At 45.7% G+C, this 15,801-nt stretch overlaps 1 protein-coding gene across 1 annotated transcript; it reads right to left on the bottom strand.

Annotated features, from left to right (window-relative positions):
• Positions 1 to 6,547: 6,547 nt before the first annotated feature.
• Sdc4 (syndecan 4) lies at positions 6,548 to 14,562 on the bottom strand (the record flags this gene model as incomplete). Its single annotated transcript, XM_017798845.2, is given in 4 exon segments — positions 6,548 to 8,523; positions 11,401 to 11,599; positions 12,944 to 12,990; positions 14,424 to 14,562. Coding segments are annotated over 4 exon segments (537 nt in total), but the record flags the coding sequence as incomplete, so codon positions are not given.
• Between the last annotated feature and the right edge of the window lie 1,239 nt (positions 14,563 to 15,801).

Below are 15,801 nucleotides of genomic sequence, written 5' to 3' on the forward strand. Positions count from 1 at the left end.
TGAAAGGGAGTTTCATGATACACCATGAGGAAAACAGGGCTCAAGGGCCATCCAGGCCTGCCCTCTAGGTGTCCTCAGCTGTGTCCCAAGGCCAGAGTCTTAGAAGTCAAGAACCTAGGTGGCCCAGATATCCCAGGTCCAGCCATGCAGCTCTGTCTTCATTACCTCTCTAGGGAGACCCTGGAACCCTTGGCTCCACTTAGGTACCCACCTATAAGTCTGACCTCAGAGCTCCAACCCGGCCCTGTTTTCTGAGTTCCAGCTGCTGGACCAATCCCTGCAGATCCTCCTTTACCTGAGTCTGAATTAGTTGGCATCAAACCCCCTCCCGACTCCATCCTCTTCACAGCATCCCATCTTTTATCCCAGTTCAAAACCCCATCACCAATGTGGAGGGACCTCTTCTGTTCCTAAAATAAGGCTTTAATTCTACTGCTCTGCCTTCCAGATTCAGGAAATTTCCATAGGTATTCCCAATTTTCCGAGTGCAAGATGAAAATGCATGATCCCCTTGTTCAAATCTTTTTAGTAGCTTCAAGACAGGAACAGATGATGAAATAAAGTACAGAGCCCTTCTAAGAACAGGTCACACACACACACCTGTAAAGCCAGCCCTGGCCACAGGCTTCTATCTTTATGTCAGTGTGTTGTCTCGTTTCTTGAACTGCCCCCTCTAGGCTACCAGATTCTTCTGGAAATTTTTTTTTTTTTTTTTAAATTTCTGCTTGTCCTAAAGGATGCAGCACAAGGCCTCACACATTAAGTTGGTGCCTAATAAGGAACCGGGCTACATTGGCAGATGCTGCTATTTCAAGTGCAAAGTAAAACCACCAGGTGGCACCATTTGCCTCCAGACCAGCACTGCAGTCAGTTGTAAAAGCAGGTGTCCTTCAAGATAGTCCTAAACTTTTTCATGTTTGGGGGATTTTTTCAGAAATTTATATGCTCATTCCTCCACACTTCCAAAGAATTTACAAACACTCTAAAGTCCATTTGTGGGCAAGTTTATTTCACTGGAATGAGTTACTAAATAAGCTGTAAAAATGAGCTGCCTAGGCTGTACCCCAGACCAATCACACTGAAACTCCTGAGGGAGAAGCCTGGGCAACTGTATTGTTGGAAGACTCCCATGTGACCCTAATGAAAAATCAAGAGTTAGGAATCATTACTGAGGATCCAAGAGAGGGGGGTAAGTTCACAGCAGGTTAACGGCAAAGCCTATCATTGATTTTTGTCCTGCACTCCTGACACAAAATCTGTGGTTGTGAGATTCTTCTAGCTCTCATTTTACCACACGGAGCTATAGGTGAAGGATGGGTGGAGTATAGGTGTGTATGTTGCAGGGCGGAGGGAGGGAGAGGATGGAGCACAAAAGAGAGATCCAAAGTCCCAGTTACCATCTCTCATGCTGGGGTCCTGACACTGACTAGTCTCCCACTGTAATAAGCACTGACCTAGGGATTTCTCAGTCTTTTTTTTTTCTCTCTACAAAGAGAAATTAGTTAAAACAACAATATGGGTAAAATTTGTAGACATTTCCTCCCTGGGGAGGATGTGACTATCTGAGGACATGGACCATGAAGACGACAATAGAGAAAGGAAGTGGCTCTAGGGGAAGTGAAAACGGGTATGGTATCTACAGGTTTTGACAAGGGCCAGTGCTATGTGCACATGCACACCCACACCCACTTGTTCATGCATCCACACTCACAAAACCCCCCTAGTCAGGTCTGGCTCTGTTCCAGACCCCAAGGGACAAAAGAAAGGTAGTGGTGGTACAATAACGCTTTCAGTGGGTGAACAGGTAAAAACCTGCTGCAGCTGGTCACTTGCCACAGTGGAGGGCGCAGGCAAAGTTCTGGGGAAGGCAGAGCCTTGTGACCAAGTTCTTCATGGATTAACCCTAGCTAAAGAGTACCATGTGGCTGGGCATGGTAGCACATATCTTTAATCCAAGCCCTTGGGAGGCAGAGGCAAGTGGATCTCTGTGAGTGTGAAGCCAGGCTGGTCTACATAGGGAGTGAATTCCAGGCCAGCCAGAAGCCAGAGCTGCATAGTGAGACCCTGGCTCAAAAAAAAAAAAAAAAGAGGAGGACAAGGAGGAGGGTGAGGAGGAGGAGGAGGAGGAGGACTAGAGTGGAGAGCTGGAAATGTAGCTCAGTTTGTCGGGTATTTACCTAGCATACACAAAGCTCTTGAATCAGTCCTCAGCACCGAATAAACTAGGTGCAGTGGTCCATGCTTGTAATCCTAAACACTCAAGAAGTAAAGTCGGGGGACTAGAAATTCAAGGTCATTCTTAGGTACATAGTGAGTTCAAGGCCAGCCTGAGCTGCAAGATACTCTGACTAAGAGCATTGACTGTTCTTACAGAGGACCCTGGTTTGGTTCCTAGCACCCAGCACTTACATGGTGGCTAAAACCATCATGCTAACTCCAAGTCCAGAGGATCAGACATCCTCTTCTGACCTCCTTGGGAACTGCATGACACGAGTACACTTACATGCAGGCAATACACTCATACACATAAAATAAAAATAATAACTGACTAAGAGCATTGACTGTTCTTACAGAGGACCCTGGTTTGGTTCCTAGCACCCAGCACTTACATGGTGGCTAAAACCATCATGCTAACTCCAAGTCCAGAGGATCAGACATCCTCTTCTGACCTCCTTGGGAACTGCATGACACGAGTACACTTACATGCAGGCAATACACTCATACACATAAAATAAAAATAATAAATAATATTGGACCTTGACTGTTAGTGCTAAGTGAACCTTTAACACCTCGAGCTAGATGGGATGTTCTGGATACACTAGTTTTGTCAGGGTATACATACATTTTGTATATTTAATAGATTACTTGAACTTATTGTCTTTTCTCACACTCACATGTACGTGTATTTTCAGGGGTTCATTTTAACATGAGGAAAAGCAGCTCTAATAGCAGATAGATCCAATCATAGTAGACAACTTGGAGTCAAAGCTGTGCTTGCTAGTTGGGTAAGCTTGGCAAGCTCAAGACAAGTAAGCTCTCTGGGCCTTAGTTTCCACTTCTGTAAATTGGGATAATAGCCTTTGTTTCATAAAGGGCTGTGAGGAACAAATAATAAATGTAGGTGAATCCCTTTCAACGAGGCCTGACCCAGGGTAACCACTTTATATTTGTATTACTCCAAAACCACTTTTAGAAGTGAACCACATACTGCACTCTTCCTCTGCTTGACAAATGGGCAAAATGGTAGACCACAGGAGATAAGTGACCTTCCTGTACTGGTTTTCTATTACATAATGACTACCCACAAAAGTAAGAGGTTACAACACACATGCGTTGTCCCGAATTTCCTTGGAGTCTGTGCTGGACAGCCTCCATTGTAAACTTGACATGCTTGGGAAGAGCGAATTTCTTTTGGAGTAGCCTTGTAAACACATCTGTGGAGCATTTTCTTGATTGTTGAGCAATGTGGGAGGGTCCAGCCCACTGTGGGTGGTGCCACCCCTGGGCAGGTGATCCTGTGTTGTATAAGAAAGCAGGCTGAGCACAGGTCAGAGGAGCAAGCCAATAAGCAGCGTTCCTCCTCAGTCTATGCTCCAGGTTCCTGTCCTGAGTTCCTGCCTTAACTTCCCTTGATGATGGACTATGACCTGGGAGATGTAAAATAAAATAAGCCCTTCCCATCTCCATGTTGGCTTTGGTCAGTGTTTTTATCACAGCAACTGAAGGCAAAGACAGAGTTCAAGCACAGCTTAGCTGGTTTGCTGAGTGTCTCCCACAGCTATAATCAAGATCTCTTTAAGGAACAAGTCCTCTTCTATGCTCACATGACTGTTTATTTTTTTTTTTGAAGCTATAGAACTTATAGCACCTTGCTCCACTGAAGCCAACTGACTGAGTCAGCCCCATCCAGAATAATCCTTTTACTAACTCAAGAATCAACTAATTTGAGGACATTTAATGCATCTGCAAAATCTCTTTATCTGTGCCATCTAACATAACCTATTATAAACTTAGTGCCATCCTACAGAATTTACAGGTTTATAGGTCTACCCACAATCAAGAGAAGGGAGTTGTGTAAGTTATGTACACTATGGGGAAGAGAACTCTTAGATGCAGTCTTGGAGTTCTGCCTACACCCCAAAGATCTGTAGCAAATTATCAGCAGAGTGAGATCTGTTGTAAGCCTTCCCATGAGGTCAGTGCTCCAACAGCCTCAGGACATTGACTGACCATGAACAAAAAAATGGCCCAATATTATTCAGAATCCATTTTGTATTCCTTGCTCAAGTCTCAGAAATAATACACCAATCAGTGTTAGTTTGCAAGCCAAACTAACCCCTGTGCAGGATTGACAGGTAATGGAGGGCATAGCCACTAACTTTTAAGATGATTTCTTCTTTGGTTTGAATAGAGTACTCAAGTTTTGAAGGCTTGATTACCAACTGCTTTTAGAAAATGATTGAATCTTGAGGCCTCTGACCTAATCAAAGAATTAATTCTTTAATAAACTTATAATATAGCTTTATTGGGAGGTTGTAAAAAGTAGAAAAGTAGTTTGAGGAAGCAGGTCACTGTGGAAAGGTATACCTTGTCCCTGACCCCTCCTCTCTCCCTGCTCACTGGTCATCACGAAGGGGGCACCATTGGCCCACCATGCCCCTCTGCTATGCTGTTCTGCCTCATCACAGACCCAGAAACACGGGACTGAGAGTCAAAATAAATCCTTCCTCCCAAAGGCTGTTTCTCTCAGATATTCTGTTGCAGCAATGAAAGTCTGACTAACACAGCTAACAGTGAATCTTGCCTCCTGGTATTTATTCCTGCCTTCATGGAGTCTACCCTTATGATAAATAAGACTGACCTATATAACTAACGAGATATTATGAAAGGTAGTGTGTGACTTTCAAAGCTAGGACATAAAAGGTATTGCAGCTTCTACCTGGCTCCCATGGATCACTGACTGTGGGAGAAGCCAGTTGTCATGTCAGGAGAACACACAGTCAGCTCTACGTAAATCCATGAGGTGAGCAACTGAGGCCTCTTGCCAACAGCTAATGCCAAGTTTCCAGACATGTGAATGTGCCTTCTTGGAAATGGATCCTCCCACCCAGTCAGGCTTTCAGATGATTATAACCCTGGCCAGCATCTGGCCCATAACCTCTAAAAGGACATTGCTGCCGCCACTGCCACCACCACCACCACCACCCACCTAGGCTGCTCCTGAACTTCTAACTCACAGAAACTGCTGTCATCATTAGCCCATAAGTTCTACGTAGCAATAGATAACGAGTACAGGAGCCTTCCGGAGCTAATATCTTACCCAAAGGATGGTACTCCTGATTTGTGTAGCTCCTGATGCGTGCACTGTGTCCGTCTCTGACCTCTCCACAGGTGGTGGGGAAGCAAGGAAGCAGCTGGTGGACGCTGAAGTCCAAACACAGAGGCCTCAACCTACAGCCTAACACTGTCCAGCGAAGCGCTGGGCAACATGGAGGTACCAAAGGACAACCACCAGTGTCCATGGGCCTTGACTAAGGATCCAACCCAAAGACAGCTTATCCCTTTGGTGAAAGGCTCTTTGCCACTGATGGGAACAGGAAGCTGTCAACCACCTGCCAACTATAGTACCTGCAGAGGCCAGGCAGGTGACTTGAAACCTGAGGTGACTGACACTTGTGTGTGACAGAGCTCATATGGTGGGAAGGTGTCGCCTCACAAGAGGAAAGTGAGGGATCTGAACTTGAATGAGAAACATCCTGATTTCTATAGATAACAACTTATTCAAGAATTCTCTTTTATCTTAATTTTGATTTTTTATTATTATTATTATTATTATTATTATTATTATTATTATTATTATTGTGTGTATATGATATGTGTAAGTGCAGGTACCTGTGTGCACATGTAGGGGTAAAAGAACAACTTTTGGAGTCAGTTCGCTCCTTCCAGGGTGGAATCCGGGGATTGAACTCAGGTCCTCAGGTTTCAGCAGCTCGTGCTTTTACCAGCTGTGCAGTCTGGTAGGCCCACCATTCAAGGGTTCTTGTATTTGTTTTTAAACATGGTATTGCTTGACCAAAACACAGAGACAGGCATGGTATGCTGTCCAGATCACCGGGAGTATGTTTCTGACCTCTTCCCTTTCTTTACTTCCTCCTATTTTCTCATGTTTGCTCTGTGTCTGGCACCCCAGAGGGGGTTGGTCAGGGTAATTCTCTCATGCTTCACTGAGTTCAAGGGGTACAGAGTCCCCCCAGGAATGACTTCTTATAACTTTTTAAATGACAGAAGCAGGGGCTGGAGAGATGGCTCAGCAGTTAAGAGCACTAACTGCTCTTGAAGTGGACCCAGGTTCGATTCCCAGCACCCACATGGGGCTAACAACCATCCGTAACTCCACTTCCAGGGGATCTGATGCCCTCTTCTGTCCTCTTCAGATACTGCATGACATGGGTGCACTAATACACATGCAGGCAATACACTCATACCCATAAAATAAAAAAATAAAAATAAATTAAATATTTTTTAAATGACAGAGCAGACAATCTAGAAAGTACCAGGTTTTATTATCTTTTTATCAAAAAAAAATCAGTAACAGACAATAGTGTGAGACGGGGGGGAACAGAAAAGGTGCTCATTGTAACACAGCCCAAGGAAAAGAGCACTGTGCCAGAAGAAGACCCAGCCAGCTGGGATCCTGCACTGAGGTGGTGATGGGAGCTTATAAGCCACGGGGTAAAGCAAGAGCATATGATCTCTGCACACGTACCCTAGGCTAAGCTACCAGGTCTCTCCTCTATGGGAGGGAGAGTATCAGATAACAGGTCCCATTGGGAGCCTTGTCACCCTCCTCCTGGTCCCCTTCCTTTGCCCAGGGAGACAAGGAAAGCTTAATGACTCACTAAGCCAGTTTAAGTCTCCTAACAATGGGCCCAATGGATGGTGACTGAGCACTCAAAGTGTGGCCAGTACAACTGAGGAATGAATTTTAAAACTACATGATCAGAACTGACCTGATTTATACAGCCACATGTGGTTACTGTATTGGATTGTGCATCCAGAGAGCCTGAAGAAAGGAAACCCAAGAATCCCTCTGCTGGGCCTCGGGCAGAAGGCAAAAAGAGGGTTAGCATCAGCTACCCTCAACTACTCTGGCTCAATCAAGAGAAGGCACTAGAAACAAGGCAGGAAAAGAGGGCAAAAATCTACCCAGCCACATGAAAACACTCACTCAGCCACCCAACCAACATAAAACTGATAATATCATACTATATCCTAAAAAAATATATTTATCTATTCTTCTAGAACCAAGTAAGAATAATATATTATGAGAACACATACACAAATACCCCGCCATCCCCTACATTATATTTTGGGATCTGCTAGAATACTATGTTTCAGCAAAAGCTATTTCTTAGACAAAGCAACTTCAGAAAGGGCCAAAGTCATAAGCAAATGAGTGGGAAATATTAAAAAAAAAGGGGGGGGGCAAAGAAATATTTGTAAAAAGGAGGAGAGAAGAAGCCCTATCTGAAGCTATAAATAGTAAAAAAAAATTAATAAAAATCATATCCCAGCTCTTATTTTCAAAAAACAAACAAAAACAAAACATAAAAACGATTGAACACAAACTTAGCATGTACAGTGGAAATATGCCAGATAGCATATCTTTACATCTCCACACTCTTTGCCCAGGAAACAGGCACTGCATAAAGGAATGAACCATTAAAAAAAATAGATATACAAATATTCTACAAATCCATTTCAGCGTGAACTTTAAGTATTTCTCCCCACCCTCCTTCCCTCCCCAGATAAAAAAGGATGAATTCCAAAAGTCACTTGAAAGAGCCTAGAATGGCCCAAGGTATACCACAGAGACTCCATAGTGTGAACGAGCACCCATAGATGGGCACACCTCAAGGGGCAAAGGGTTCTAGCTCCATCCCCCATGACAGATGGACAGGGTGTGGCACAAAGGGATCAGGCAGCCTGGACACAGCTAGCCAGGACTCCCACAGTAACCCCTTCGCTTCCAGCTTCCAGGTGGTCCCAGTTGAGGCACGTTCCAAACAGGCTCTAAATTGATCCTAGACTCTAATGTGGAAATTTGAAAAAAATGACCCAATCCCAGGCTTGCCTTCAGAAAGACCAAATTTAACTCCATTTTTCTGTCAGGACAACTGAGGCCCAAAGGATGAAGAAAAGTGCGGCAGCACAGTAGAAGATGATGTCTCTCTGACACTGGAAGGGTGACCAGAGATGGAGACACTGACAAGTCAGTATTAAGGTGCCCTCCTCCTACTAATGCCCACCATCCACAATCCTTTGGCTCCCCTCCCCATTAAAGTCCAAGCAGCACCCGTGGGGAGCTTCATGCGTAGAACTCGTTGGTGGGGGCTTTCTTGTAGATGGGTTTCTTGCCCAGGTCGTAGCTGCCTTCGTCCTTCTTTTTCATGCGGTACACCAGCAGCAGGATCAGGAAAACAGCGAAGAGGATGCCCACCACACCACCCACAATCAGAGCTGGAGAAGAAAAAAGGGAGGTAAGGGAAGAGCCACTCTTTGGGACTTCTGGCTGTATGTATCTCTTCCACTGAGTCAGTTTTGTTTTTTTTTTTTTATGGCCAGACAACCTCACCACGACTGGCCCCTATACCAGGCAAGCTGACACCTTATTAACTGTGACTCTCATGACTTCCATTATGACAAGGGTGTCACTAAGTATGCAAATCACTGAAGACCATAGTTACAGTGGGCCATAGGGCAAAACCACTATTTCATCCCACACCTGCCTTAGTCCAAAGCTCAGCCTCTTTCTAAACATAGACCCTCCAACAACAGCTCAGCTGTGAGCCAGGAACAAGATTAGTGACAGGCCATAGCAATCCACACAGGCACTTCTATAACACAGGGTATCTATAACACGGCATGTTCTCTAGATTTTCCTGTGTGGATACATACCTATCCTGACCTACATATCTATTGACAGGCAATGCAGCAATGTCCACACTGTTATGGCCCAGATAACGACAATTATCATGGTTGTGTTCCCATGTCTTACACAGGCTCTCTCTCTCACTGGTTTCTACTCTAACCTCGCCTACCTACTGTGTCTAACAAGGAAAGCTCCCCATTCCTCTCATTGCAAAATGGCAAGAGGAGATCCTCTCATATTTTCCCCTACAGATTAAATAAATTGATCTGCTTAAAGTGCTTAGAGCAGTTCCCAGTACAGTGCATATGCTCAAGACTCAGGAGCTGTGGTTTTGTTGCGTCCCCAGCACCCAGAACTAGGCCTGAACAACAGTAAGTACTTAATAAATGGCACTCACAGTCCGACTCAGTGAAGAGCACTTGGCTGGTATGGAGCAGAGGGGGGCTTCTGTCTTGGGTGAGCATCTGTCTGTCCACTGTGCCAAGTGGCCTGAATGACTCATTCCTGTCTGTTAGGGTCGGGAGTGGCTGACAGAATCCTCTCTGTGGCACACTGAGTCCCCTAATTCAGTCCTGGTTCTTACTCGGGCTAAGAAGATTAATTTCCCATCCCTGTACACACTACAAATCTACACATAGAGTGGGGCAATGGCACAGAAGCAAGTAAGGTTCTCTCTTGGTTGAAATCCTATAGAAAGAAGTAACAAGGTACCTCCAGATGGTACTAGACAAAGCACATGGGGTACCAGGCATCACCCTCATTCCTGTTTCCGTCATCTTTCCTTCCTACATTCAGGCCCTCAGTCTGTGCGGGATACCCTATAGGAGGCAAGGTCCAGCCACAAGTTCAGAAGTCAACTGTACTCCAGGTAAACCAAACACTAGGCCACGTGTCCTGGCTGTGGACCAGGACTAGTCACATGTCACTGGTCAAACTCCATTTCATGTACCTGAGGAACATGGGACTCACATGTCATATGCTTAACAGAACTTCTGGGTGCCATTCAAAAGCTATGGGAACAGAGGACATACTCTCAGCTGCTGTTGAGCCTTGACTGCTACCAGAAAACACATCTTTTCTCATAGGATCTTGTGCTGGTGGAAAGCTCCTTCTGGCTTCAGTTCTCTTGTATGTGATCAAAGGACCTCAGTCTCCCCATGAATAAGAAGAAACATCAGCTTGGGCTAGATTAGGGGTTTTGGAAGCTTTCTTGAGAAGCAGTACAATGGAGATTGCCAAGAACAAAACTCAATGAACAAATCTAAAATAACCACAAATGTAAATAATATATGACGGCTGAGAGTGAGACTTTGTGATGGGAGGAAGCTGGGCGGGCTTTGTGTCTAAAATATACTCACAAAGCAACTCAAAACTTCTAAGGCCAAGTGGTCTCTAAGGGTCCCTCAGTCTAACAACTTACCGTCTTGTACGTTGTCATCTAAACTGGTGAGGGAAAACTGGAAAGAATATTGACAGATACCAGGAGGCCAGGGGCAGGGCTGAGCCATGACCTATGTAACCAGAGCTATCCTCCAAGGGAGTCTTGTCTGCAAGATGCTTCACCTGTCCTGGATGGAGGTGGGACACTGATAAATGGCACTAGGTTCCTTCCTTACATCCCAGTCTCCTCAGAGCTATTGGTCCAGCTAGCTTCCAGGAAACAGGAATTACCCAAGACTTGGACACCTACTCAGCAAGCAAGTTCATCCAGACTGGCTCTCTAGTCAATAGACCTGTGTAATTGTGGAAAGTACCCTCACACACACCTCCTCCAACAACCTGCTGTGGAGACCCACTCCTATTGAGGCACCACCACAACTGATGCCCCTCAGCCAGACTTGACATAGGCACTCCAGAAGCCTCACCAGGGGCAGTGCTTACCCAACCAACACATCATCAAGAACCTCTAAGCCTAAGTGTCCTACTCTGTCATATAAGGATATCCTATGTCCTGCTGTACAATGAAGATTCAATGAGATATCACTAACAATCAGAACAGACCTTTACAATTTGCAAAGGAATTTCATGTTATCTTTCATGAACTCAAGAAAATATTCCCATTTTACAGATGAGTATACTGAGGTAAATCCAGTTCAAAATTTCTCAGCCAAGGCCACAAGGCTACCAAGTAATACATACCAACACAGGCGGAAGGGAAGTCATTCTAATTCCCTAGGCCTCCAGGCACCCAAGGGAAGTTAACCCTTTAATGATTAACTCCCAGATATCAAACCCAGTCCAGGTAAAGGCTTTGGAAAAACACCTGGGGGGCTTAAGGAAGCAATTCAAAGTTTATTCTTTTGAAGCCTTTGATATGCAACTCTCCCTCACAACCTCCCCTTAAGGGAGATAAAGCCCTTAGGTGCCCCAAGGCAAACTAAAGGGCTAAAGGGATGGGGGGGGGGTGGCTGACCAGCTTGCCTTCTTCACAGGTGCGGGCTTGTCGGGAGGAGCAAGGGGCTTACCTGCCAGGACCTCAGTTCTCTCAAAGATGTTGCTGCTCTGGGCGGTGCTGGACATGGACACCTTGTTGGACATATCCTTGTCCTCTTCGTAGGGTGACAGCCTCTTAGGAATGACTTCATTCTCCTCCAATTCCTTAGATTCTGAGGGGAAGCGGCTCCCGGGCTCGGCCCCCTCAGGGATGTGATTATTTATAGGAACCTGAAAGAGAAAGGGGGGTGAGAAAATACTGAGCACATTTAGGGAGGAAGCTGGCTTGGAGGGGACCCAGCACCAATGATCTATGGAGACTTGACTAAACCATATGGTCCTGGAGTAAGAGACCAACAGCAACCTCTCAAAATTATGCTACCCCAAATCCCCAGCCCAGACTTTTCTAGTATACTCCAAATCCTCATCCTAGACTTTTCTAGTACACCCCGAATCCCCAACCTAGACTGTTCTAGTACATCCCGAATCCCCAACCTAGACTTTTCTAGTACACCCCGAATCCCCAGCCCAGACTTTTCTAGTATACTCCAAATCCTCATCCTAGACTTTTCTAGTACACCCCAAATCCCCAACCTAGACTTTTCTAGTACACCCCAAATCCTCATCCTAGACTTTTCTAGTACATCTGTCTTAAATAGGAAATTAATGTGATTGAGCAAGGGCTGGGGGGAGGGTGCGCCCACAAGCTGCTACAGGTGTATTCTAGAGTAATATCAGAAGCCATGCGGCAATGCCTGCTCACCCTTCAGGAAACTCAAATCTTAAGACTCTTATCCTAAGGAGCTACTCAGAGACTATATGTCAAAGATGCTTGACCCAATCAAAAAATTTTAGGCAATCAAAAAATTACAATTTTTTCACCAATAAAAGGAGCAGAATGCAGCCTACACAACCGATGAGGGCATTAAATTGAGAGAAAATAGGGCTACTGTAAACGGACAGTTCACAGAATGATCAGCAATTTGATATTAGTGCAGGGAAACAGCTATAAATGCACAGAAAAGAGGCTAGGGTCCACAGTGATTATCTCCACAAGGAGGATGGCCAACTTGCCCTGCCATGCCTGTCCCAAAGTGTACCCAGGGCCCTAGTAAAAAGCCTTCTTACAAAATGGAATCAAATGCCAGGCATGGTGGCACAGGCCTTTTAGTCCCAGCACTTGGGAGGCAGAGGCAAGCGATCTCTGTGAGATCAAAGCCAGCCTGGTCTATAGAGCAGAGTTCCGGGCCAGCTGGGGCTACAGGGAGACCATGTCTTTAGAAAAAAAGAAAGAAAGAAAGAAAGAAAGAAAGAAAGAAAGAAAGAAAGAAAGAAAGAAAGAAAGAAAGAAAGAAAGAAAGAAAGAAAGAAAGAAAGAAAGAAAGAAAGAAAGAAAGAAAGAAAGAAAGAAAGAAAGAAAGAAAGAAAGAAAGAAAGAAAGAAAGAAAGGAAAGAGACACATAAAATAGATTCAAATCCTGTTATTTTTGCCGCACGGGGCTGTCTTTTCTCCCCCTCTCAATAAGTGTGTTATAGAAGAGCAAAGTGTGGGAGGTAAAAGTCTACAGCACTAACCAAGGGTTGGATCTCTTCAGGGAAGGTCCTGGGCTCCTTGGAATCATCTGGAAGGTCAAAAGAGTGGCTGTGTAAGAACTAGGTCCATCAAAACCCTATAACTGATCCCTTCAGCCATGGCTGGTGGGAGTCCTATTTACAACCCTCCCAAGTCAAGCAAGTCTGACCTCCACCTCAAATAGTCACCTATTCTGAAAACTGGAGCTCTTAAGACTGCCCCCCCCTGGCTCTTTCACAGCAGTGTGTGCTGGTAAGACACAAAGCAGTCAAGTGCTTTGCCAGCTCCAATCCTTTGCTATGTAAGGTGTGGAGCCAGGTACAGCATCAAGACCTGGGAGCTGGTTAGAAATGTGGCATATCCTTGGACTCTGGGGTACACATATGAAATCCCAACACACCAGAAGCTGAGACAACAGGATAGGAGTTCAAGGCCAACCTGAGCCACATAGTAAGACCCTGTCTCAAAAAGCTCAAAGCCAGAAAGGGAACTTAGTGGCAGAGTACTGGCCTAGCACGTGCAAGGTCCTAGGTTCAATCTCAGCACAAAAAAAAGAAAGGAGAGGAGGGAAAGAGGGAAGGGCCAACAAAATTCGGATCTACATTTGAACACACTCTCCAGGGAATTAAAGTTTGAGGAGCCAGAGTTTAATTGTAGTACCAAATACTACATATTACCACTTCAAAGGACTTTAGCTGTGTAACTACAGGAGTCAGTGAGATACCTTAACATGCTTCACTGTGGCGACCTTTTGCTATCTAGATGTATTCTATAACATAATATACATAGAAATGTATACAACTCACAGGTAGTTACAGAGTGCTTGGTATGTGCCAAAAGTTTTAACCCATTTAGTACCACAAGACAGACATGCAGTCCTTCCTACAACCATTTTACAGAGCCAGGAAACCAAGGCTTAGAGGTAAAAGAGTCCAGGTTTCAATTCTGGACTTTGTGGCTCCAAAGCTTAGACTTGGAATCATGAACATGTCTCTGAACAAAAGGGACACTTAGCAGCTGTCTAACCCAAGGGCCAGAAAGTCAAAGCCCTAGCCTCTGGTTAGGCCCCAAGAAGCCTCAGTCCCTTCATCTGATCTGAAACAGGGGCTTGTTCTAGACTCCCACCCACATCTCCGCCCACATGTGCACCTCCCACCCCACCCCCACTTCTGTTCCAGTACTTTTCCTTTCCAAAGGGAGAAAAACACTCTGGGTTCTCCTTCCTCACCCTCCTACAGAGGGATGAGCCTAGGGGACAGGTTCAGGCCAAAGCCTGAAAACTCAGGAATGAATTCAAAGCCATACACAACTCACCCCAGAGGGGTCTCTGGGGTAGAAAATTATCCTGCTATTTTTTGTTTCCCCTTTTGAGGTGGAGAAGGGGTGCCGTAGGAAAATCTCCACCAAAATTGAAGTGTCTCACTGTTAGAGCCACAACTGCCTCCAACCAGTGTCTCAGGCCTGCCCAGCACATCCCCATACCCAGATCTCCGGAGCCTGAGATCTCAAAGTCATCTGATTCTTGCCCGAGTCCTGCAGCATCTTCATCATCAGGTAGGGCTCCAGAGAAGTACCGGCCTTCTAGGAGGTCCTGGGGGTTGATCACCTCAGTCTCTCGAATCTAGAAAGAAAGGTGAAGCATCAGCTGACAGGTCTCTGGCCCCCTCCCACTCGGCACTCTAGAAGTTCGACACTCTACAACAGCTGGACCCACAAGAACCAAAGAAATAAGCATCTGGAGACCTGGGTTCTGCCCCCACCTGCTGTGTGACCTCTCTTTCCCATGCTGTGTTAATAAAAATAATAAAGTTGTAACAAACAAGTTATTAGTATTTCTAGATATCATTTACTGAGCACCTGCAACATCCGGGCTGTTTTCAGTAACCGAGGGTGAGTTGTTAACTCATTTTACAACCCAAGAGACTAGGCACTAAAGGCTTTAGGTCATTGTTTCAGTAGCACAAGTGACAGGCAGGAGGGAGGGCTACACACAAAGCCACCTGACTTCAGGGGCAGTGGTTCCCATGCATACAGGCAGTCCCAGGATATTACACCCCAGGACCCTATGATGCAGTGGCAGCTGATTCACACATGCCAGGCAGTAGACTACTGGCTCTGGTCTTGCCCCATCCAGGACACATTCTCCAGCTGAGTCAGACTGGGCTGGGACACACAGGGCAGGCTCATTCACACCCCAAGATAGCCGCAGAGCACTGCTCAGACCTGATGACTCAAAAGTGCACTCGTGAGTCTTCTAAACCTCTCCCACACATCTCTTCTGCTGCTTGCTCTGTGCAGGGCACAGAGACATAGTTTCTGCCTTCGAAGACCATGTCACTCAGCCTTCATCTCCTTAGTGACTCAGGTGGTCACCACAGAGTCTGAGGCCCAACTCTACCAAGCAGCTTTCAAAAGGAATATACCAAGGTCCAAGGAGGCAAATAACTGCTCCCACTCTCCCTGTAGACCCCACTTATTCTGCTCCCTCCCACCTGTCCCAGCTGAGTATTCAACAAAGCTTCCCCAATACGGTAGGATGTATTCAGATGTCCTCTGCCCTTCTAGCCTCTAGACTTCTAGACTTCAGTTTGCCCATACAACAGTCCCTTGCAAGGGTCACGGTTTCACCCCTACCAGATCCCATTTCCTCCAGCTCCCAGAACTACATACAGGAGGTGAGGGGCTGCTTAGAAGCCTGGAATACAAGCTAGACATTCAGACCTGGGGCAGTCTGGCCCTTCCCTTTCACAGAATTTGCCAGAATTCAAGCTGGGTATAGGACAGTGACTAGCCTAGGGTCACACACAGTATCAGCCAGACACACCTTAGGACAGAAAGAAGCCAGGTCTGTTTCTGACTC

This window comes from Nannospalax galili, unplaced genomic scaffold, assembly GCF_000622305.1.
Source record: "Nannospalax galili isolate Female #2095 unplaced genomic scaffold, S.galili_v1.0 scaffold1090, whole genome shotgun sequence".
In the NCBI taxonomy this organism is placed as follows: Eukaryota; Metazoa; Chordata; class Mammalia; order Rodentia; family Spalacidae; genus Nannospalax; species Nannospalax galili.